The sequence below is a fragment of the Schistocerca americana genome, chromosome 3 (assembly GCF_021461395.2).
Source record: "Schistocerca americana isolate TAMUIC-IGC-003095 chromosome 3, iqSchAmer2.1, whole genome shotgun sequence".
Taxonomy (NCBI): Eukaryota; Metazoa; Arthropoda; class Insecta; order Orthoptera; family Acrididae; genus Schistocerca; species Schistocerca americana.
The window spans coordinates 539,526,198-539,552,381 of record NC_060121.1 but is presented as its reverse complement, the minus strand read 5'-3'; the positions used below and the strand labels follow the sequence as shown (position 1 = coordinate 539,552,381).

General features: G+C 38.8%; 1 protein-coding gene across 2 annotated transcripts in view; it reads right to left on the bottom strand.

Moving 5' to 3' along the window:
* Positions 1–26,184, bottom strand: part of LOC124605327 (1-phosphatidylinositol 3-phosphate 5-kinase) — a 364,356-nt gene that overhangs the window by 192,470 nt on the left and 145,702 nt on the right. For both annotated transcript variants that reach the window (XM_047136933.1, XM_047136934.1), the window contains exons 11-12: positions 18,840–19,038; positions 10,486–10,753 (exon numbers count right to left, since the gene is read on the bottom strand). In XM_047136933.1, the coding sequence (XP_046992889.1) occupies positions 10,486–10,753; positions 18,840–19,038 (467 nt within the window). The remainder of the gene's footprint in view (positions 1–10,485; positions 10,754–18,839; positions 19,039–26,184) is intronic.

Sequence of the window (26,184 nt, the reverse complement as noted above, 5' to 3'; positions counted from 1 at the left end):
TGCTCCTCAAATTGCAAAACTCCCTTACTACTTTGAGAGTCTCATTTCCTAATCTAATTCCCTCAGCATTACCCGACTTAATTCGACTACATTCCATTATCCTCTTCTTGCTTTTGATGATGATCATCTAATATCCTCCTTTCAAGACACTGTCCATTCCATTCAACTGCTCTTCCTAGTCCTTTGCTGTCTTTGACAGAATTACAATGTCATCGGCGAATCTCAAAGTTTTTATTTCTCCTCCATGGATTTTAATACCTACTCCGAATTTTTCTTTTGTTTCCTTTACTGCTTGCTCAATATACAGATTGAATAACATCGGGGAGAGGCTACAACCCTGTCTCCCTCTCTTCCCAACCACTGCTTCCCTTTCATGCCCCTCCACTCTTATAACTGCAACTGGTTTCTGTACAAATTGTAAATAGCCTTTTGCTCCCTGTATTTTATCACTGCCACCTTTAGAATATGTAAGAGAGTACTCCAGTCAACATTGTCAAAAGCTTTCTCTAATTCTACAAATGCCAAAAACACAGGTTTGCCTTTCTTTAATCTTTCTTCTAAGATAAGTCGTAAGGTCAGTACTGCTTCACGTGTTCCAATATTTCTACAGAATCCAAACTCATCTTCCTCAAGGTCGGCTTCTACCAGTTTTTCCATTCGTCTGTAAAGAATTCGTGTTAGTATTTTGCAGCTGTGACTTATTAAACTGATAGTTCGGTAATTTTCACATCTGTCGACACCTGTTTTCTTTGGGATTGGAATTATTATATTCTTTTTGAAGTCTGAGGGTATTTCGCCTGTCTCATATATCTCGCTCACCAGATGGTAGAGTTTTGTCAGGACTGGCTCTCCCAAGGCTGTCAGTAGTTCTAATGGAATGTTGTCTACTCCCGGAGCCTTGTTTCGGCTCAGGTCTTTCAGTGCTCTGTCAAACTCTTCACGCAGTATAGTATCTCCCATTTCATCTTCATCTACATTCTCTTCCATTTCCATAATATTGCCCTCAAGTACATCGCCTTGTATAGCCCCTCTATATACTCCTTCCACCTTTCTGCTTGTCCGTCTGAGCTCTTGATATTCATACAAGTGGTTCTCTTTTTTCCAAATGTCTCTTTAATTTTCCTGTAGGCAGTATCTATCTTACCCCTAGTGAGATAAGCATCTACATCCTTACATTTGTTCTCTAGCCATCCCTGCTTAGCCATTTTACACTTCCTATCAATCTCATTTTTGAGACGTTTGTATTCCTTTTTGCTCACTTCATTTACTGAATTTTTATATTTTCTCCTTTCATCAATTAAATTCAATATTTCTTCTGTTACCCAAGGATTTCTACTAGCCCTCGTCTTTTTACCTACTTGATCCTCTGCTGCCTTCACTACTTCATCCCTCAGAACTACCCAATCTTCTTCTACTGTATTTCTTTCCCCCATTCTTGTCAATTGTTCCCTTATGCTTAGTCAGTTTATCCAGGTCCCAACTCCTTAAATTCCCACCTTTTTGAAGTTTCTTCAGTTTTAATCTACAGTTCATAACCAATATATTGTGGTCAGAGTCCACATCTGCCACAGGAAATGTCTTACAATTTAAAACCTGGTTCCTAAATCTCTGTCTTACCATTATATAATCTATCTGATACCTTTTAGTATCTCCAGGATTCTTCCATGTATACAACCTTCTTTTATGATTCTTGAACCAAGTGTTAGTTACGATTAAGGTATGCTCTGTGCAAAATTCTACCAGACAGCTTCCTCATTCATTTCTTACCCCCAATCCATATTCACCTACTATGTTTCCTTCTCTATCTTTTCCTACTCTCGAATTCCAATCACCCATGACTATTAAATTTTCATCTCCCTTCACAACCTGAATAATTTATTTTATCTCATCATACATTTCATCAATTTCTTCATCATCTGCAGAGCTAGTTAGCATATAAACTTGTACTACTGTAGTAGGCGTGAGCTTTGTGTCTACCTTGGCCACAATAATGTGTTGACTATGCTGTTTGTAGTAGCTTACCCGTACTCCTATTTTTTTATTCATTATTAAACCTACTCCTGCATTACCCCTATTCGATTTTGTATTTATAACCCTGTATTCACCTGACCAAAAGTCTTGTTCCTCCTGCCACCAAACTTCACTAATTCCCACTAAATCTAACTTTAACCTATCCATTTCCCTTTTTAAATTTTCTAACCTACCTGCCCGATTAAGGGATCTGACACTCCATGCTCCGATCTGTATAATGCCAGTTTTCTTTCTCCTGATAACGACATCCTCTTGAGTAGTCACCGCCCGGAGATCTGACTGGGGGCCTGTTTTACCCCCGGAATATTTTACCCAGGAGGACGCCATCATCATTTAACCATACAGTAAAGCTGCATGCCCTCGGGAAAAATTACGGCTGTAGTTTCCCCTTGCTTTCAGCCGTTCACAGTACCAGCACAGCAAGACCGTTTTGGTTAGTGTTACAAGGCCAGATCAGTCAATCATCCCGACTGCTGCCCCTGCAACTACTGAAAAGGCTGCTGCCCCTCTTCACGAACCACACGTTTGTCTGGCCTCTCAACAGATACCCCTCCATTGTGGTTGCACCTATGGTACGGCCATCTGTATCGCTGAGGCACGCAAGCCTCCCCACCAACGGCAAGGTCCTGGTTCATGGGGGGGACTTACACTCTATACAGTTGTCTTATCATACTGCTTAACATGAAATATGTAACAGATTAATAAAAGGCACTTTAGCGGTGAACAAATGCAACCTCTGTGACTGATTCCTTATTAACAGGCCCTTAGACATAGCGAACATTTTGCCTCAATTTCACAGCATGCAGGAGCACCTTGCACTGAAAGAAATGCCAAGAGTTGTAGCCTCCTCAATTAATATGGCAGTCTCATTTTACAGAGAGTATACTTAAGGCAAAAATAATGGATTTTTTCAGTGCAAAAGGAGAAGAAGAAACATTAGGTTTAAATTTCCACCATCAACAAGGTCTTTACTGATGATGTTCAGAGTCATATTGGACAAAGGTGAGGGTTAAAATTTCTTCATAGGAACCATCCCAGCATTCACTTTAACACTAAGAAATTCAGGGAAACCACAACAACCCTAAACCAAGATGAGAGGACCGAAATTAGAATATCATTCCTTCTCAAAGTGAAACCAGTGCTCCAACCACTACACCACCATTTGTCTCACATACCTTTCATTAACTGCACGAACTACATTACCATTACCGTCCACACAATAGACACAAATTATACCATGAAGCCTACTAAAAAGTTTCTTGAATCAGCTTTAAATGAGGAAGCTAGAAATATATTACAACTACTACACACTTCTCCCAAAAACAATGCCTAGACAAAATTAGGCTAATCATGGCATGCAATATAAGCTTAAGTAGTCATTCTTCCTGCACACCATATGTGAATTGACCTAAAAGAAACCATAATAACTGTTACGAGGGTTGACCAAAAAGTAAATGCACCCACCTTTGCAACTCTTCAACAGTTGGCTGACTTGTTCCGTAGCCTCTTCTCTACAGCTCCAGTTGGCGGGAGCCCTTAGCATTGAACAGTTGTGTTGTTACAGTGTAAAGTATGGAGCCCTGCATAGACGGTCAGCCAATGCAATTTAAGCAACGTGCAGTCATTGAATTCTTAACAGCAGAAGGTGTCACCTTGAAGGAGATTCATCAGAGAATGAAAGCAGTTTATGGTGATTGTGTTGATGTGAGTACTGTGCATCACTGGCCAAGTACATTTTAAGATACTGAGGTAGGAATATCTGACCTGCATGACAAACAAAGAGTTGGACGTCCTGTGACAACAGCCACCGAGTTTCACAAGCAAAATGTTGACAGACTGATTCAGGATGATCATCGTATTGGAGTGCCTTGAGAATTTCAGGGTAAATTCTAGAGACCCTCGTATTTCCACTGTCTCAAACACGCGTTATTTTAGAGATGAGTGTGGTAAAATAGAACTGTGTCTATTGCACCACAATTGTGTGTGTGCAGAACGGACGTGTATCGGACGGATGATCAGCGTGTGCAGGTAGTCACTGAGCCCGCCTAAGAAGTAACACGCCCAGCTCAAGGAATAAACGTGCCGTACTCCATGCGACGTCGAACATTATTGTGTGAACATTTGAATGTTGTTGAAAGAAGAGAAGAGACAATTACTTATTCATTCATTTTCTTACTTTTGTAAGGTCAGGACAGTTGTTTTGTCAAATTTGAGATAATGTCTAAACTGTATTTATTGAAAATGTACATAATAGTTTCTGACATTAAGACGATGTACGGGAACTTACCAAACGTCAATATTCATGTGTCAAAGGATTGAGAGAACCTCAGTGTGTATAGCTGCTTTGTCCACTTGAAGTTTATAATGGCTGTTGCGTAATTAATCGATTAACTGCTAAAGTAAATCGTCACATCAAAACCGCCAGAGCAGGGTGACCAAAGTGAGCACAACACAAAATGGAGGAATCTTTGGAAGAAGATTGAGATGAGAAAAAGTTGAGGGTTGCCATAGCAACATATAACAACGAGACGAAAACATTTGTCAGCAAGATTTGATTAAGAAGATTTGGTTGTGGGGAGGAAGCAATCCTCACACATGCAGTAACCAGCCGACTCCGATGGACTAACCAGCCGATGCCGACGCAGTAACCAGCCGAAGCCAACACAGTCACAGTAACCTGCCATTGTTGCTGGTTGCTGTTTGAGTTGCTGACTTCGCACCTGCCGACACCGACACCGCGAACAACATTTGACACTGCCGGCACCCATTTGGTCCACCAGTGCCGTTTCTACACCTCACTGAGACAGTCTACAAACCTACGCTGGGTGAGCTCAAGACAGTAATTATTTGAAGGTAAACTAGGATGATCATTATTCACAGAGGTGATTTTTTTTAATGATCACAAGATCAAAGAAACTTAGGACTACGGAGAAGGAACAACCTACAGAAACTGTAGAACCAGCCATGGCAATGACAGTGACTAAGGTCATGCCCGACTAGACTGAAGTAGCAAATTTAATTAAGGGACTAAGTCTGAAGTTAAACTCAGTGAATACTCAGTTAAATACTAAGTTAGATGTACAGAGACAAGAACTAAGTGACCAAAAGCTGTCTTTAAGTGAAAAACTAGAAGAACAAGGTGAAGCTTTAAATTCTAAATTTGAGGTGTTAAATGATAGAGTGGAAAATTTATGAGTAGATTTAAAGAATGAATTAAGTAATTCTTTAACTGTACAAATGAATCAAATGTTTACGGACTTTAACCAACCCCAGGATGATCAACTTCAGAAGTTGACCCAGAAATTAGAATTTGATATTGAGGAAAAGTGTACCAATATAGAGTCTGAACTTAATGAGAAGTTAGGGTCATTTCAAAGTGTATGTAATGTTACATTCAATGCAATGAAACAGAGATTACATACCTTAAAAGATACCATTGAGAGAGAAGACAAACTGATCCCTATAGTCCAATCGCAAATTGTAGGGGTCAACACTCATGTAGATGCGGTAGAGAGGAATTTTAATGAAAAGCTAGCAATCTCAGACACCATAAATATAAGCGATCTGGAGGAACAGGTAGTGGAATTAATCAATCGGAAAGTTGCCGAAAGGGTAAACACAGAGAACGTTACACCACGTTTAATGTTGGAACTTGATGATACTAAAAAAAGGCATAGACAATTTGTGGAAGGAATCTAAACTTATCAAGAATAAGATAGAGAAAGGGGTAGCTTCACAGAATGTAGTGTTGAGTAGTAAAGTGGTAGTTGTTTTGTTGAGGGGAGACTTTCACACAAAATGTAATGACAAGTGCTGGTCTGCACTTGCTCAAGTGAGGTTAAGATCAGATCCATGGCATCTGGGTGGAGTCACATTGTTCCCCAGGAGGGACGTTAACATTCCGTGTTAATGGGTGGAGTGATGACTGTCAGATCCCAAGTTGGGTTCAGTGTTACTTCTATATTCATTTTCCTACATCAAATTCTCTTCAAGTCTTATACTATCCTGTATTCTGTTTTCTTCCTCTTCTACTGTCATATAGTTCAGTACTTGGGCATACTCATCTAGACGTAGCCAACAAGCAGGGTTGATATCAAAGTCATACTTCTTCGTGTGTAGGTAGTGATCTCGTCAATATACACAGTCTTACTTGCTTTACGAATGCTGTGATTCCCCTTTCTATATTCACCGTGATGAATTGGGTTGTTATAATGAGTCAACACTGAAGCACAGGGTAATATATCATAATATGTGAATTGACAGCATGCTCCGCTCTAGTCATCATGGATCTCGAATCTGATCATAGTTAGGTTTTATTTTTGCCGAAAGTAGCCTTTGAACATAATCTCTTCACCAGTTTTTCATATGAACCTGTGTGCAGAGATACTCATGGATGGCAACGGAAAAAAATTATAACTGCTGGAATGTCCTCCTCAGTTATTCCGGGAGCATCATTGCTGGTCTTCGTGACTGGTCCTGGGGTCTCGTTTGTAGCGTTGACAGCAGCCAACGCAGTCTCCATGCATTGTTAGGTCTATTTTTGCCTAACCAGTCAGTCTCTCTGGCCATCCCCCTAGCCAACCAACATATAGTTAGGTCTGACTCGGGCCTAAACTATTGGAGGATATGATACAATATGAATCTTTCTATATTTGCAGTGATATGATACATAGTATTTATAATTTCTACTTATGATGATATGATACATAATTTCTACATGCGATGATATGATGCATAGTTTTCTACTTATTACGGAATAATTTATACCTTTTGTGAAATGGGATGTGTATGGGGAGGGTTTATATAAATTTTGAAATGGGTGGGCAGTTGAGGTATTGGTTACAAACGATCCTCGCAGACAAGTGTGACATTCTTCACCATTACAGTTTCGTAGGAGTTGCTAAGATCTTTCTTCACGGACTTCAAAGGCGAAGGTGAGAACGTCTGTTCTGCAGGAGACATTTAACATCATACCTCCTCCGGCTTCTCACTCAAGTACTGGCAGAGTGGAGATCCTGGGGAAGGGGGTTGGGAAGGGTTTCCTGTCTTTGGAGCTATCTTCCTTCTCTTCTTCGATATTTGCAACCATTTCTAGTTTTTCCTTTCTTACTTCTCTTTTGAGTACCAGTCTATCTTTCCCTCTGTCCATATTCATACACTTCTATCGCTGAAGTCGTCCTCAATTTCCGTGGTTTTCTATAACCTTCAACTTATTTTCCATAAACTGGCCAAAGAATCAGGCTACACTACTACCCATATGCATACACACAATGAAACACAAAGACACAAACAGGAAGAGAACAGTTCATAATAATGTGGGAACGTCATGTGTTGGAGGGGGAAAATTGTGCACATAGTGACAGATATGTGCACCTGGTTATGTGAGGTGATGGTTCCACATCATGTAAATGTATGTACATGGATATATTCATATATGTAAGAGCTAAGAGTATTTATGGTTATGATGATGGTATTACACTAGTATGTGTACCTGAGAGAGGGAGGAACATATTGTGGTTCGTTATGCTACATCGTCTACTTTAAATAGACAGAATTGGTGTCAGTCTAACAACTATTCTGACGAATTGTAGGATAATGGGATATATATAATTTCCAAGTGTGGTTTCTGTTGGGAACATAGGACTGGAAGAGTAATGGAGGACTCTAAAGGATTAAAGAAAGTATTGAGAAGCGAGTGTAAGGAGTGAAGTAGGATGTTAATTGCTCTAAGAGGTATTTGAATTCTACAGTTTATAAAGATGTATGCTAGGGCAATGGACTATGAAGCCTACTCAGGAAGGAGGAGGAGGGCGCACCCAGCATTGATTGGATGGAAAATGGCAGAGAGGCAGATCCAAGAAAGGCTGACCTATACTGTGAGGGCAGGGGCACCAAGAAGAGGGTCGACCTGTACCACAGTATATTAGGAATTTGTTTAAAGGGTCATACCTACCAAAACAGAAGGAGGAAGTGCTTTCATAGTATCAACCCGTATGTAAGGTATAGGTACTGCACCTAAAGGAAAAGGGTAGTATCGTAACAAAAGTCACAAATTTGTGGAGATTATTCTGGTAAGTTTGAATTCTCATTTCCGCTCGCATTGTTATGTTTGTGTGAAGTTACATGTGTTGAAAAGAACACCTTTATTTACCCAGAGTTCCTCCAGATTGTAAAAGGTATTGAATAAATCCATACTTAGAAAAAGTAGTATGCGAAGTAAGGGCAAATAACAGCATATGCTTGGGAAATGCACACTTGGAGTTTGTGATTGAAAAGGGAACAGAAAGATTCTTGTCATTATTATAATGTTTACATTGGTCAAAAGGTCCATGAGAGAGCTATATATGAAGCACCCAACGGCTAAAACAATAAAAGTATAAAATATCGTGTGTTCGAGCTAAGGGGAGGGATATGTTATGCCTCGAGAATTATTCTGGAGACCTTCGTATTTCCACCGTCTCGAACACGTGTTATTTTCGAGATAAGTGTGGTAAAGTAGAAGTGTGTCTACTGCACCACAATTATGTGTGTGCGGGACGGACGTGTATCAGACGGATGATCAGTGTGGGCAGGTAGTCGCTGAGCCCGCCTAAGAAGTTACACGTCCAGCTCAAGGAATAAATGCACTGTACTCCGTGCGGCATCACACATTATTGTGTGAAAATTTCAAATGTTGTTGAAAGAAGAGAAAAGACAATTAGTTATTATTCATTCTCTTACTTTCGTAAAGTCTGGACAGTTGTCTTGTTAAACTTTGAGAGATTTGTATACTGTATTTATGCAAAAATGAATGTGATAGTTCCTGACAGACCGGAAGATGTTGAGCTTATGAAAATGTTTTAGTTGTATGAAAACTGTTATGTGTGATGAAAATACAGTGCGATTGAGTTCAAAGTATTCTTCACTGTATGGAGTAATTTAAAAAAAAAAAAAATCTGCCAAAGCAGCATCTTATCTTCCTGCACAGACATCGCAGCCGGCTATCATAAAAAGAAGATCGGCGAAACAACTCCATGTAAGTTCGATAGCCAAGGGGGAGTGAGAGTTTTGCACCATCAGTACCACACTGCCACCCTTAATCACCAGAAACTGCCAAAGTATCACTCAAAGAGAAATTGCAATCGCAATTGGCATTTCACAAGAATGTGTGGGTCACATTATAGCTTTGCTTCGCTATCGGAAGATCTGTGCATGGTGGATGTCCTGGATGCTGATTCCTGAAATGAAAGTGCACAGACTTGAAATTTGCCACGAACTCCTTTCACGTTATGAGAATGAAGATGACGCCTTTATTCCTTAAATTGTGAGAGGAGATGAAAAATGGGTACACCATTATGACCTGGAGACGAAATGTTGGTCTATGGAATATCAACACAAAGACTCACCCCAGAAAAAGAAATTCAAGACTCAGCCTTCAGCTGGAAAAACCATGGCCACAGTGTTCTGGGACACAGATGGTGTTATCCATGTTGATTTCCTTGATTGTGGAACAACAATAAATTCAAAGTATTACATCACAACACTGCAAACTCTGAAATGACAGCTGACAAGGGTCTGAAAGGAAAAGGGAAATGTTTTCCTGCAGCATGACAATGCCAAACCACACCCTTCAAGTGCCACTACAGCAGAACTTCACAGACTGAATCTCACCACCATACGGCATCCTCCATACAGTCCAGATTTACCACTGTCTGACTTCTGTCTGTTCGCGATAAAGAAAGACGAACTGCGGGGACATCATTATGCTTCTGATGAAGACGTTGAGAAAACTGTGAGACTGTGTTTGTGGAAACAGAGTGCCGACTTCTTCCGGGACAGATTCAGAAAACTTGTTCATCATTAGCAGAAACATATCCAATTGGCTGGTGATTATGTGGAAAAGTGAATATTGGTAATTAAAGATCACATTCTAAGGATTATTTCTGCATTTGATTTATCAAAATATTCCTATCCAAACCCAATTAACAAAATGGAGGCATTATTTTTCATTCAACCCTCATACATTGGGAAGAATCTCCTACCATGCATTACATAGTGTTTCGCAGGTGCAGATGTAAATGTTCATCATGCAATGTACTCAGAATAAGAACTCAAAGTCAGGTACAAGGTGTCAGGCCTGGGGTTGCTGACAGCTTTACTTACTCCCAAATAATGGCAGGCTGTTCCAATAATTTTGTTCCTATCCTTTATGACGAATAAAAAAGAGTTTATACAGAATCAAATATTATGAAGGAATAGGTATCACTGCCTGTGATTATTACAACTATTTGTACTTTCACAGTTTAATTAAACTATTTGGTTTATTATTATACAGCTGTATAACTAATCTTGAAGGTGCTCATTCCACGGAAGAAAAAGTACACTGAAAACATAAAATTAAAAATATTCTGCTAACTTTACACAAGTTTCAGTATAAATATGCAAGATAATAAACAAATAAACATTTTTTAGAACCTGATTCCATGTGGAATGTACGCAAGTAGAATGAATGGCAAGTTCCAAGTTGAGGACGACCAATGTGTGCGTCAACAGAATAGACAATGTCTGCCTTGGTGCAGCGTGCCACTCGATTCAAAACACTTGAACGTACATTCAGTGCTAGGGTTATTCCTTGTGCAAGCAACAAATCCTGTGCCAGACGAGACACTCCACGCCCTACAAGCAAAATATCTGGTTGCAAGGCCACAATACGTGCAACTGCATTACGCAGATATTCGTGCTCCTGAAACATACAGCAATTTTGATCATCAAAAACAGATTATTATTTCCACTATATAATACTAATCAAAACTTAGTTTGTATACAGTGATTCAGTCGAGGATTTATAACACATGATAATTAAGTAATACTTTGAGCGGTATTGATGTCTACGAACAACAGTTTAATATTAAATGTAAAACAAAACAAACTGAATCTTAAAATCTCCCATATTTGCTAAGGAAGGGGTCCTCACAACTCTATATCTGCCAATGATGCTTAACTCTTGATGAAATGGACAAATGCTGTTAGATCTAATTTTCATGGATGTGCCTTTCAAAGAAAACAATTAAACATACATTTCAAGACTCTGTTGACGAAATGCTATCATACAGAAGAAAGGATATAATATGGAATACACATCTGAAACAAATGAAAATTTTTGATATGACCAGAACTCACAGGAGGAGTTCCTGCTTTAAGGGAGCAGTCACCTTGCCATTAGGATATTTAAGCACATCTCTTGGAATTACATGTATTCTCAGTGTCACTTTATGTTCTGTCCAACAATGGAAAATATGAGACGGAATAACAACATTTGAGCCTAGGCAGCTGAAGATGACAGTTGCTATGCGTGTGAGAGTTTTGAATGTGGGGTGTTTAGCTTTTTCTACGTATGATGCAGGACAAGTTCGATAGTTGAATAATATCTTGCAGTCTCTTTCAGTGTACCTGGCTGCCACTCAAAGCCTATTCTTTAGGTTCTGCCCCATATTCCTTATTTTTGTGGCAGGTTAGCCATCTCAAGCAGATCACCACTGGAAAGGAATGTGGATGGAGGCCATTAGTTGGTTTTCCCCAACCAGGGAATGTTTCTAAATACATACAATGCAAGAAATGAAATATTTGTTGGTGAATCATTAATAGTCATGAGAAAAGGGTCTCAGGGAGTCCATCTGGAGCTTTAATGCTATGAGGCTCTGCTTTATTAAACAGAGAAAATCCTTCTATATTTACATTACTCAGATCAGTCTGTGAGCTTAGTCTGGTTGATTTTGCATGATCATCAACTTCCCTCTTACCAAGCCAAGATGTTAATGCAATTCAAATTTGGTTTGCAGCAGCTTGTTTAATCATTCCAAGTAAAACAAAGTAAAAAAAGGAAAAACCATAAGACCTGTCATAAACTGATGTATTGAATCACATTATTTTTTCATTGTTTTCTATATAAACTGAATGAATTATAGACAGTGCCAAAGGTAAATTAACAAGTTATTTTGTGGAAAGGATAATGTTTTGATACATCGTTAAATATCTGTATGAAACAAAGTACGAAATACACCCTTCAATTTATTAATTCATGTATCTTCACAGTAGTGTACGGATGTATGCTTGGATCCATCATATGAGCATTGTTAAAAATGTGTATTTCAACTGGTCATTAAAAGTGTTATGGAAAGTTATTAGAAAAAGCAATATTTATTCGCATGGTTAAGAGATCAACTCCTATCTGTTCATCATTTCCCTCGCTGCCGAGATCCTGCATCAAAAGTCTCAGTGCAGACAAGAAGAATTTACACAGTATCCAGAGGAGCATTCCTGCATCGACATTGTCACAATCAAACTAAACAACAGAATTAATGTGAAGCAGTGCGTAACGTAAAATATGTTTATTGACCTTGAATGTATTGATATTAAAGTTCTATTCATGTTGGTCAATTAAAGTTCACCCAGCATTGTGCAAAGATTCATAAATTACCTTCAAATTTTTCAACTTTTCTTTCCCATCAATTTTTCCAATTATTCAAGCAATTATTAATCAATTTCCATTCCCACATACCTATTCATTGACTTCTGGAAGAGGCTTGAGCACTACTATACTGAAGCTGATGAAACCTTATTTTAATAAAGAAAATCTCTGTTCATCTAAACCAAATAGTGACTGGCAATTACTCAGTTGTCCCTGTAAAGGATGGTTGCTGCACCTTCTACTGCGTCTCCTAATCAGATCTGTAGCTGATTTTTGAAGAAGATGGACTGCCTGAAGCCTTAGAGTATATACCATTCACACAAACACCAATGCGTGTTTTAACCTAAAAGTGCACTACAACACTTTTTTGTGCAGTCTTAGGGCACCCCATGAAGATTTAGAAATACATTTATAAACCAAAGACAATCAAATTTAGCTCTATTGGATTTGTTTTCTATGAGTGAAAAGGAAGAGTCATTTACGAAACCTGACATTCAGAAGAAATCCTATGGCATAAACAGCATCAACAAAATATATTTGCCAGTGTATGTACCAAAGCATGACTCACAATGGCATTATTTTTTTTTTTTAAAAAGTTGACCACCACTCTCAAGCATGTTCCTGAAAGGTATTGGAAAGAGCAATAGTAGTACTGACTTTCTCTTTTCCACAGAGAAAAGAAGAAAACTCTGTTTTCAGTCATGAGTGGAATTTAGTAAAGTTCTGTTCTTTGATCTTGCATAAGCTCGAATGTAATAGACATTTGGGCAATTTCTGAATTTGTTGTTGTTGTTGATGTTGTTATCGGATCAAAGAATTTTTGGTGCAGATGTTCACACTAGTATGTCCTGCACAAGCTTCTTCATCTCTGAATAAACTACTGCAACCAGCATCCATTTGAATATGCTTACTGTATTCATACTAAGGACTCCCTCACAATTTTTTGCTTTCTTCATCCCCCTCAACCTCCCCTTACCCAGGTAAACACACACACTTTCCTTCTGAATCTGCTTACCGTATTTACTCGAATCCAAGCCGCACTCGAATCTAAGCCGCACTTGAAAAATGAGACTCGAAATCAAAGGAAAAAAAATTTCCTGAACCTAAGCCGCACCTGAAATTTGAGACTCGAAACTCAAAGTGAGAGAAAATTTTTAGGCCGCAGCTCCAAATTGAAACAAAGTTGGTTCATTGTAATATGAGACACAATTTAGGTCGAATGAATGACGATACAGCTACAGTAGTTTGGTTCGAGTCGTAAGCTTAGCAGTTAAGCTTTATCAGGTAGCCATTGCTATGTGTCAGGTGCTCCGTCCGTATTTATTCGGGTACCCTTCCTTTTTCGCGTATTTCGTCTGGTTTGAATTGATTGCTTATTTTTCTTTGATCTGATAAGTTCCGTTCTCTTTGTTATAGGTGTTTACGTCACTCTAAGCTGAAAATGCATTACTGTACTGTGTCACGCATTGTTTGTCGCATCCTGATAATCAGTGTTTACGACCTGTCGCCGCTCGCGGTTTGGCTTGCTTTTGTGTGCGCTACCGCCACTTACAATTAAAAAAAGAGAGAGAGAGGAATTGTTTCATTAGCGAAACAATGGCAAGAGACTGCTATTTGTTGTTGCTTACACTGCTACTTTCTTTGATAATGATCAACAAGAACCAAATAATAGACAGCATATGATAGAAGATGTTCTGAACGAGAGTTTAGCGAAAAATTTTCTCCGTTTGAAAATCTTTGCACACGCCTCTTTAGTACATTACATTCTGCACTGAAATTAGAGTCATCTTAGATTTAAAAATCTAGTCAATTGCTGTGCTTCATTTCTGACTGTATCACTATTAAGCATAAGAATAATACGAATATAAACATGACATGATATGTATATTCTTCCGCGTTTGCTGTTGTCTCACTTAAGTTTCGTAGTTTATTAGGCAGACAGAATTTAAATGAGTTAGCAGCAAACACAAAAGAATACACAGCAAAATGTTTGTATTCGTATTATTCTTATGGTGAAGAGAGTACTGCATGTGATTCACAATTCATAAAAGTTCCTATAAGGAACCATCTCTTCTCACAGGTAGGAAAAAATTCAGAACGTAGAGTTGGCCATATTGACAAACATCCCAAACAGTCTTGCCAGTCGGATTTTCGTAGTACACTGAAATGCTGTTACATTCGAAGATGGACAATACGGAATTTGTATTTACTTCATTGGATAATGTATGAAAATGCAATGGTCGAAACTCGAGGTGGAGAAAAAAAGCTCAAAGCATGCCTGTGTAGTGCTACATGTATTCGACGGCAGAAGTTAGTTGTGGTGGCACCTACCAACATTTTTCAGAACTTCCGCTTACTTTGCACTCGATTCTAAGCCGCATTTGGTTTTTTGGATTAGAAAAACCGGAAAAAAGTGCGGCTTAGATTTGAGTAAATACGGTAGTGTATTCATCTCTTAAGTCTCCCTCTACGATTTTTACCCTCCGCGCTGCCCTCCAATGCTAAATTTGTGATCCCTTGATGCCTCAGAACATGTCATATCAACCGGTCCCTTCTTCTTGTCAAGTTGTGCCACAAACTCCTCTTCTCCCCGATTCAGTACTTCATTATCAATTGTTTGGTCTATCCATCTAGTCTTGAACATTTTTCTGTAGCACAACATTTCAAAAGTTTCTCTTCTTTTCTTATCTCAACTGTTTGTCCACATTTTGCTGCTGTACAAAGTTACACTTCAGACTGCTACTGCTACACAATACTTTATAACATTTACATTTCTTTTTCAATATAATTTTGTGCTAGTGCCAGTCTGCCTTTTTTTATCCTCTCTGGTTCAGCCATCATCAGTTACATTAATGTCCAAATAGCTTAAACTCACGACTACATTACTGTTTCATTTCTTAATCTCATTTCCTCAGCATCAACTGATTTAATTCAACTGCTTTTTACTACCCTAATTTCAGTTTTGTTGATGATCATCTAATAATCTCTTTTCAAGACAGTGTCTATTTCGTTCAGCTGCTCTTCTATGTCCTTTGCCATCTCTGACAAAATTACAATATCAACAACAAAGCTTAAAATTTTCATTACTTCTCCATTAGTTTTAATCGTATTTCCAAATTTCTTCTCAGTTTCCTTTACTGCTTCCTCAGCGTGCAGATTTAATAACTTGGAGGTAGGCTACAGCCTTATCTCACTCCCCTCTCAACAATTGCTTCCCTTCCATGTATTCTGGCTGCAGCCTAGTAAGTTAAATAACCTTTTTCTCCCCATACCTTACCCTTGTTACTTCAATATCTAAGAGAGAGCAATCCAGTAAAAAAAAATGAAACTTTCTCTAAATCTGCAATTGCCTCTCGTGTTCCCACATTTCTTCGAAACCCAAAATAAACTTCCCCAACGTCAGCTTCTACCAGGTTTTTCACTTATTTATAAATTAATTTATGTTGATATTTTGAAATCTTGGCTTTGGTTGGACTCTCACTTGTCAGTACCTGCCTCCCTTGGAATTGTAATTACTACATTCTCCTCGAAGTACAGGGAGTCAACAAAAATATGGAAACATCAAAAACACAATCCATTACCATGCCTAATATGGTGTAGGAAGAAAACAGGCCCTGTATGGTTCTCAGGGGAATCTTATACCATTCTTCTTGAAAAACAGTGGCAAATTCAGGTAATGATCATGGAGACTAATAGCAATCACGCACCCTTTTCTCCAAAGTAGATAACAAAGCCTTGATAATACTGAGTTCTGGTGACTATGGTGACCAGGGAAGATGTGAAAATTCATCATCGTGCTCCCAAAACCTGTCCTGGACTATGTGAACTGTGTGAACAGAGATCCTGACATCTTGGAACACACCATCACCACTGGGGAATAAACACTGTACTATGCAGTGGACCTGATCAGCCAAAATGGTCACATAATCCTAGGCAGTAATGTGACCTCACAGAGCAACCATGGAGCCAATGGAATAACACAATATAACGAGCTCCTCATCCAGACAGTGATGGCCCAAGGAGTGTTGACTGTCTATGGTGTCATCCCCTGTCTTGATGCATCATGTGGATGCAGTATGGGGGGGGGGGGGGGGGGGTATGTGGTCAGCACACTGCACTTCTGGCCATTTTACCATCTACTCAGTCAAGTACCTCCTCAATTGGCATCATGAGGCTTAGAGCACCCCACACTAATCTTCTCACCATGGATAAATCCTTGGCAGTACTGGGAATCAGTCCCAGGCGCTCGGCATGCCAGCCTTCTACAATGACCACTCATCTATGAAGGTGGATGAGTACCACATTATGGCTACTGAAATCATCACCAAACCCCTGCTGTGCTTCTTGGGATGTAGACTCGGCTACAAGTAAGAAAAGTGTGAAACTAGACTCATCCGATCATATTACTTTCTTCCATTGCTTCATGGTTCAGGTTTTAAAGCTTTGGCACCATGTTTTACAGTTGTGGGCATTTGCATCACTGACAAATGGTTTTGGAATTCCAGCTTGCTCTGCAATTTCTTACTTACAGAGCTCCCTTTGTGTTCTTTTGGTGCTGACAGGGTTCACGAGTGTGACATTCAGTCCTGCAATGACTTTTGTAGCTGTCATCCTCTTTATTTTTCATCAGAATCCTCTTCAATGACTGACTGTCATGACAACTCAACACACACTTTCATCCAAATTGTGACTTAGTGAATAATGTTTTTCTGCTTTCCCTGAATGCACCATAAATCTTCAACATGGTGCCTCTTTAAACACCAAACACTTCAGCTGCTTTGCTTATGGAAGCACTCACTTAACAAGCAACAACAAATGTTTGTATCCACTTAGCTCTGACATAAAGCACTCACATCTACATAGAACAGTTCTAACTGTGACTTTCAATGTACTGAGAACACTGCACAGATGCCATTCGTGGTCAAATACAACAGTGCAACCTACAGGCATGGATAGCATCTGCATTTCAGTTGAAACATGCATTTCTTGCAGTGTCTGCGTATTTTTTTTCCAACTCCTGTATTTCATATCCCTTTTATATATTGCACACCCAATGAAATACTTTTCTTGTGGCTGGCTCTCCCAAGGATCTCAATATGGAATGTCATGTACTCAGGAGTCATTGTTTTGACTTAAATCTTTCAGTGTTCAATCAGATTCTTCTCATACTACTGCATCTCCCACCTCATCTTCATTTACTCCCTCTTCTCCTTCCATAACATTGCTTTCAAGTCCATTTCCCTTGTACAGTCCTCCTATACATTCCACTAACCTTTTGGCTTTCCCTTCCTTGCTTCGTAACAGTTTGCCATATGAGCTCTTTATATTCATACAGGTCCTTCTTCATTCTCCAAAGGTATCTTTAATTTTCCTGTAAATGGCAAATATTTTTCCCAAGGCATGCGTGGTTTTACATGCAATCATCAACAAACTGATACATAAAGTGAATAAGCACACACAAACATCATTGTTATCGATGTCCAATATGTAAAAAATAGTAAACATCCATGTGCTTACAAACATCTCAGTTCATCTTGATCCCTCCTTGTTGGAAGAGTGGTTTCAAACACTTGGGATGGAACAGATGCTGTAACAAATGTCAAATTATTTTTTGCCAAGTTCATTTAAGTTCATAACAGTGTCTTCCTCATCCTTCTTCTTCTTCTCCTTCTTCTTCTTCATCTACATCTACAAAGATACTCTGAAAGTCACCGCATGGTGCGTGGTGGAGGGTACCCTGTATCATTACTAGTCATTTCCTTTCCTGTTGCACTTGCAAACAGGGTAAGGAAGAAACGTCTGTCTATACACCTTCATATGAGCCCTAATTTCTCTTATCTTCAGGGTCCTTACACACAACGTATGTTAGTGGCAGTAGAATCGTTCAGCAGCTGGCTTCAAATGGCGGTTCTCTAAATTCCAGTCCACTTCATGGGCATTTTCCACAACTTGCTCGTACTCTGAAACTTCATATCTACTTTCAATTGTACTCTATTCTGCTTCTTAAAAATTTTATGTCTATTTATTTATAATTTATTTTGTACCTACTTCCTATGTTACTCTCTTCTCCTTCTCTGTTTCAATATATTCTCTCTCTCTCTCTCTCTCTCACACACACACACACACACACACACACACACACACACACACACACACACACACACACACACAAACAAACTTCCACTTCACACCCACCTTCTTTCATTCCCTACCAGTATCCAAAAAATGGAATTGCATTTCCTGACTATCATGCCTGTTACCATTATGACTATTGATTATATGCCACTTTTAATTTGTTTCTCATGCTATGAATAAAAAAGAAACAACTGAAACGTGTTAATCTCAGAAACTTCAGACATACCTGCATCATGACAGGTTCAAGAGACAGAAGTCGCCCTTCAATGCGTTGATAGACTATTGAGCATCCCAAAAGTAGTATTCTGGGGTTTGTTAATCGAGCAGCCATGGACCTATGAGCCACATTTTTAGTACACACAATTCCATTTACTATACAGCTTTCTTGTCGATTCCCTCCAGGTACCTTCTTGAACTGGACGTATCTACAAACAGGACAATTAAAAATAATTGTGACAGGCAAGTTATATATTATAAAGCAACTAAACATTGTAATTGAAAATACAAAATTTGTAACAGCAGAATTTGTAACAGAAGAGGAGCACTGGCCTATCGACTGCAAAAACAGGACCAATATATGACTGTCTACAGACATAGAAACCTTGCGATTTAGGAAGCAGCCCAGCCAATGCCAAACACTTAAAAACATTTCCACATTTCTCTCATAGTCACCTCAAATGTAAAGATGAAAGGCAATGTCCATGCAATTCTCAGGTTATCTTTCCCCCCTCACCCCGTGTGTGGATGGTAGGTGGCAACTTTGAATTCTTCCATGGAAACTCGTGTTTTTTATTGCAGATTACAATTCTATGGCAAAATCTACATAGATCTTGTCCAAACCATTTTCTTTGTTTCAACATATATGGCACTGTATTTGGAGGCATAGAAATTGGTACCCAATCATGATTTACAACATACTACTCAATGGCTCTTGAATATCCAATGGCATGTGGGTCTCCACCTCCATGCGAGGGTAGGACAGGCCAGTATATCATAACTTCTAATTGGAAACCCCATTCGCAACAGTGTATTCCTCCAACACAATGAACAGAGGACTACTTGACATGTTACTGTGGCCATGGCTCCAGGTGAATGCTATTGTACTTTTCCAGTTAGAATAAGCATTCAAACATAGTACTGCCAACTTCAATACACTTAGTGTTCCACTTTTCAAATGACCATACACAGCAGAGAAGCATATCTGCAGGAATGTCAGCACAGGCATTTTTGATTCAGTTGACCACGTCTTCACAGCCTGTTGGTATTTGCTGGTACACTGTATCATTTAAATATTCTGACAAAAAGAAATCCAGCAACGTTAAATCCAGTGACCTAGCAGGCCAATTAATAGGGTAACATCTGCCGGTCTACCAACAAGTGTAAACACAGTCTAATACCTCATGCGCTTCAATTGTGTAATGCGAAGGGTAACTGTCATGCTCGACCCATATAACGCTTGTCCACAATAACTTGACAACTGGTGTGGTGGCTGTCGGGAAGGGCAGTGCCCCCGCATAACAGATGCCAAGGGGAGAGGAGTAGTGAGGGGAAGGCAGAGTCTGTTGCTTGTAACAGTGCTGGCACCACTACCTGCAAACTGTGCTTAACACAAAGTCGGAGGTGACATTCGTAGAAATATTGTCCACTTAAGTGATACTCCCGTCGAATAGGAAATCACCTGATTTGTGGACACATTCATTTTCATGAGTTTTACCTGTGACTTCTGAATTATTCATTCATCACAAATAATGAAAAATGAAAGTTGATTAATGTACAACTTATAATACTACGAATCAAAAATCAAAAACTGATTTTTGGAATCTGTTTGCACACTACATTTATTAAACACAGCACAGCAGTAATGTCTACCAAGTGTAATTAACTGTGCCTGAAATAACCATTCCATCATAATCGTCATCATCATCATCATCATCATCATCATCATCATCATCGCCATTACTCGAGAGCGTGATACTGATGATAACTTCATCGATAACCATTGGCATTATTCCATCTCATGTCCAAAACTCTTGCTCTAGCTGCTGCACTTTCCCTGCAGTAACATTGCCAGTCCAGTGCACAACTGAAAGGAAAGCAGCATTAACGAGATTCTGCAATCTTTCTTTTGACATGTCATCAGTAACATTTTCCTCACTGAAATTGTGTTTCATTTTGACCCATGCCAGATCTGTTGGATTTAGACAGCAGTTGTACAATGGTAAAGGGACTATTTTGTGGCCTCTGCTCTCATAGTTTTTAACCATTATGTTCATTTTCACAACTGGTATGTTTTACTTTACATAATAGTTCAGCCTTCCTAATAGAGTCACTGCAGTTTATTCGCTTAACTCACAACCACTCTAACATCATAATCCTGAAATCACATTTATTAAGCATTCTGTTGAACTTCTTGCTGTGCTATGGTGCATTATTTATACAATCACATAATTGGGTGGAATAATAGGAACCGTCATATCTGCATACACCCCTCTCCCCTCCCATCGAAGTTACTTTGTTTCAACAACTTCTAGAAGTTTGCAGGTTAGTGGAAACAGTTTCTTGCATGAAATTTCCTGACAAATTAAAAGTGTGTGCCAGACTGGGTTCCTAGTTTCGAGTCTTCATATGGCATAAAGTTTTAATTTGTCAGAAAGTTTCAAATCAGCACACACACCGCTGCAGGGCTAAAATTTGTTCTAGTTTCTTGCATCTTGCTGAAAATACTTGCCACATTTGTCATTTCATGCAAGTTTTTCTCAAACTTATAGAGGTTGTGTGTGTTCAGTACCAGTGCAAAAATATCAGTGTCGAAAAGGAGAATGCCGCAAAGACAGATGGGTCAAAACAGATGTACCACTGGAGCCCCTAAACACACATAATTGGCACCACCAGTCAATTAAGTGTGAAATGTGTTAACTAGTCAATTTGTTTCACCAGAAGGCAAAATAGAATGGCAGTACAGATGTCGCTAAATTTTAGCAGTTGATATTTACATACTTTCAATGTGCTGTCAATAAAATATAGACCAATGAGTTTGTTCCCCATGATGCCACACCATGGTACCTTAAACATAAATGCATTACATTTGTGATAAAAGCAATAAAAACTGCTTGCAAAAATTGAAGAGTAATTAAAAGACAGTTTCTTGATGAGACACCACACCACATTTTTGTTTCCTGTTATTGGATAGTTGATTATACAAGAGAGACAAAACATTTGAAATTTGTATACGACATCCTCAAAGTTTTTAATACAGGTGAGTCTTCTGATTAATTGAATAGTGTTTCAAGGTAACATCAATATGTACTCCTCCAACATTTTTTCTGTTTATTTATTTTTGTGTTTTGTTGCAGTTTTTATTCATTAATAATAACGCAATGGCAGTGAGCACTGCTCTGATTTTTGAGAATTACTGCTCTTCTGCAAAAGTACTTGCAGCAAGTTCCTGAACTAAGTTTGCCCCGGTGACTTGAAGAAGTAAACTTGAGTAAGTTTTTGTTCTAGTGCAAAAATCTCAGCAAGTGCTTACGGAAGTTATTTGCTAGTGGACACAGGCCTTTCATAATAGTTCACGTCTAAGAGGCAGCTTAACATTGGCAGCACTTGGAAATAAATGAATATCTTTCAAGTAGTTCTGATTTTCCTTGCTTCTAGCAGCACTAGCAAAACTGTCAAGTTATCACCACCAAACAGTACATTGTCGAATGTCCAGGGCAACATCCTGCATAAGTACCGGTAGTTCCTGTTCCAAAAAGTTTGATATTTACATACTTTCAATGTGCTGTCAATAAAATATAGACCAATGAGTTTGTTCCCCACGACGCCACACCATACTTTAACTGACCAAGGATGTTCATGACCAACTTGCCACAATCAATGGGGCTTTGCCTACACTCTAGTAATGCAAGTTATGCTGGTTAATGATACCATGGTTTGTAAATGTAGACTCATCAGAAAATACCTTGGCAAAGAAAGTGGGGGTCATTTGCAATTGTTAATGTGCCCATTTACAAAACACTACCCAGTACCATGAAGTTCTTGATGCAATAACACGTGGTATGGATGCTACTTATGATGATGATGATGATGATGATGATGATGCAGTATTGTGACAATACTACTTATGGACATACTGGAATTGTGGTGTAATTGCTGGGTGCTTATCCATGGGTTGTGGTGCACTGCTTCTAGTAAAGCTATTTCATTAGCTTCTCCTGTAACATGTTAGTTTTGTTTCCTTCTGCCGGTCTATATGCTGCAATCAGACATAAAGGTGTTCACAATGTTGTAAAAGACTGCATGAAAGTGAGCTTTCTCTGGAAAATGTTTGGCATACCAGGCAACAGCAGCCTCAACATTGCTTTTACATTCTCCATACATCAGAATCATTCCAATTTTTTCTTCTGTGCTTGCAACATTCATTGTCCTCTTACATGTCTGTTCTCCAAATGATAGGTAAGTGTGCAGACAATAAACACTGTAGAAGTATTATAATGTTTAGAGCTGCTACCTGTTCTACATCTGCACAGTACATGAGCTCCCGTCGTAGTATGCTACATGGCCACAGTGGTGTGTCGAGCAGTCCTCTGTTCAATATACAGCAGGAATATAACGTTGCGAATGGGCTTTCCAATTAGAAATTATGAAATACTGGCCTGTCCTACACCCTTGCAGCATAGAGGTAGAGCTGTACATGCCATTGGATATTCAAGGGCAACTGAGCAGCATGTCGTTAATTACAACTGTGTACGCATTTCTATTCCTCCAATTACAGTGCCATCTGCGGCAAAATGAAGAAAATGCTTCAGACAAAACGTGTAGATTTTGCTGTAGGATCATAATCTGCAATAAAAAATGGGAGTTCCCATTGAAGATTTCAAAGTTGCATCCTGCCACCTAGGCACGGAGTGGGGAGACAGGTTGAGTGTGGTATCGTTGGATGTTCCCCTCTGAGACAAACAAATTGCCATTATAACTTTTTTTTTATCCGATGTGTAGTTTTCAAAATATTTCAATATCTTCAGTTAAAATGAACATACTGTATATAGGTTGAATGTTAATTGTTGTATATATTGTCACATAGTTGTAAAGAGGTGTATACAGGTCTTGTTGTGAAGAGGTATAGACATGTCTTGTCATTATTATAGTTGCCAAGGCATTAGTCTCATGGCTGCTGTCAAAAGAGACAGAGGCTGCTTTGTGTGTCATTCAGCACAGTGTGAGTGCACAACTAGAGAGCAATGGATGCAACATCCTAAATTTGTGAATTAATACATAACCAGCTGCTGTGATGTGGATGACAGATGGGAGAAAGTTTACTTGAAGATCGTATCAAACAGGTGAGGGTTACTGGGGCTGAGCAGGCACATGGAAGAACCTGAGTCCTTCAAACATACATAACCTCTTGTATGTGCCATACAATGACAAGAAAATAGTGTTTTGCAGACGAGTCCAAGTAGCAATGTAAGGTCAGCTCACGCATGCTTTGGATATCACCATTAATTAAAGCACATATCTAGGATAATAAAGTTTATTTCAGAGTCCAATACCAAAATTTTCATTCCTTGAACTGTGCCGAAGGTATCACTGTATATCATCACTACATATAAACTGATGCTTACATCAGATGTATAAACAAATCAGTTTTAAGAATACTAGTAACATTAGTATGAAGTTGGTGCAATCTTTAGATTCATACTGATTTTTATGCACAGAAATTTACAGTTAACAACAATTTTTTTAAATTTATTATGCAGAGAGAAAATATGATAAAAAGTCTACACACTTTTCTTATGGGAACTAATATGTACTCTACTATTAATTTATTCATAGATTAACAACACAATGGTTAAACATGGTGAAGCAAAGCTCTTATTTCAGTCATTTGCTGTTCATCTCAATGAAGTGACAAGGCAGATCAACATAAAGCTATGACAAACAAGGATGACAATGAAATGTATTTTATATTCCATGCTTAATTACATGTGGTGCTGTAATAAGTAGTCTATCGTTCAGTTCAGTACAGTTCAAGAATAAGATACATTAGAAATGAAATCCAATCTACTTCTTAATGCACAGCCTGATACAGAATTGAAAAGTGTTATCTTTGATGTTATCAGATATTGTCAAATTGTAACCATGCACATATATAAATCCGAAAGCAATGTTTTCAATGAAGTACAACATATAGCACTGAAAGCACATTTATTACGAACACCAATGTACAGCCACAACAGATCTGAATTCCTGAATCAAGAGTGTTCCTATTTTTACATACAAAAATATTCCAGTATATACAATAGTGCTTGAGAAACTTTTCCAATAGTCCTTTGTTCCGCATGGGTAAAAGAATCCAAACCAAGTCTCCCAGGCTTTATTTCACTGCCCAGTGCTTCATGTTACAGCACTCTTGGTCTTTCTCTTGGCTGTCCAGGGTCTGTATGTGAGTCATCTGCCTTGCTTCTTCAGTTCTGATAATGAAATTTTTCATGTAGCCATCCTGAGTATCATCCCACTGAAATGGGTACGGTGTATCCATTATGGTTTTGGCCTCATGATTGTGGAGCCTATTGTGTCTGGCTTCACCGTGTTGTATGCAGATGTCCCACCATGCAATACTGCATCTCAGTCTCCCTACTTGAAATCAATGTAAATCGATAGCATACCTGCTAATGAATTATCATGGCATTTAGTGAGGCCAGTCATCTGTTTGGAGTAGTCAGCTTTCATCCTGTGGGTTATGTCACAATGTGAAATCACTTCTGATGCTAGTCTTGACAAGAAACTTTTCTGCGATGAGAGACCATCACAGGGAGTGCTCCGTGCTTCAGATTATGACTACTACAAAGAATTTTGCAATTTATGGAGCTTTGGTAGTCAGCACAGCTTTGGTAATGGCATAGCAGGTGAGGTAACCAATGTTTGTTAGTTACATGTCCCATAAGGCATTCGATCAGTTCTTTTATCAAATGATGTGGAAAAAGTGAGCTTACAGTATACGGTATGTGATTAATGTTAACATTACCATACATATTAATTTTTTTCCTACTCATGCAACTACACTTAAAAACTTTTTTACATGCTGCCAGCTTTTAAATTAAAAAATCATCTAAGGAATAGAAGGAGTCATCCAGAAGAAATGATTTTGAGATAGATTTAAAATCTGTTTTGCTACCTGTCAAACATTTTACGAATGTTGTTCAATAAGTAATGCCCCACATATTTTTTCTCAGAACATATTTATTGTTAAGAGTCAGAATTTGGTGACAATATACAACAACATGTTTTGTCCAAGTCCTATGTTTCTATGTAGTCTCCATCACATTGTTGGCTGTAAGCCAGTGTTGTGGAAGAGCATGTATTCCCTGCTTGTAAAAGCTCATCCTGTAGGTGCAGCCATGTTTTCACTGCATGAGTGACACTCTCATCATCTTCAAAGTGTGTTCCCTGTAGAGAATCTTTAAGTGGCCTGAAGGGACGGAAGTCCACTAGTCTGATGTGCCAGATCTGGACTGTACAATGGATGAGGCAATGATGTTCAATCCAATTTGGCAATGTGTTCCCAGGTTCTC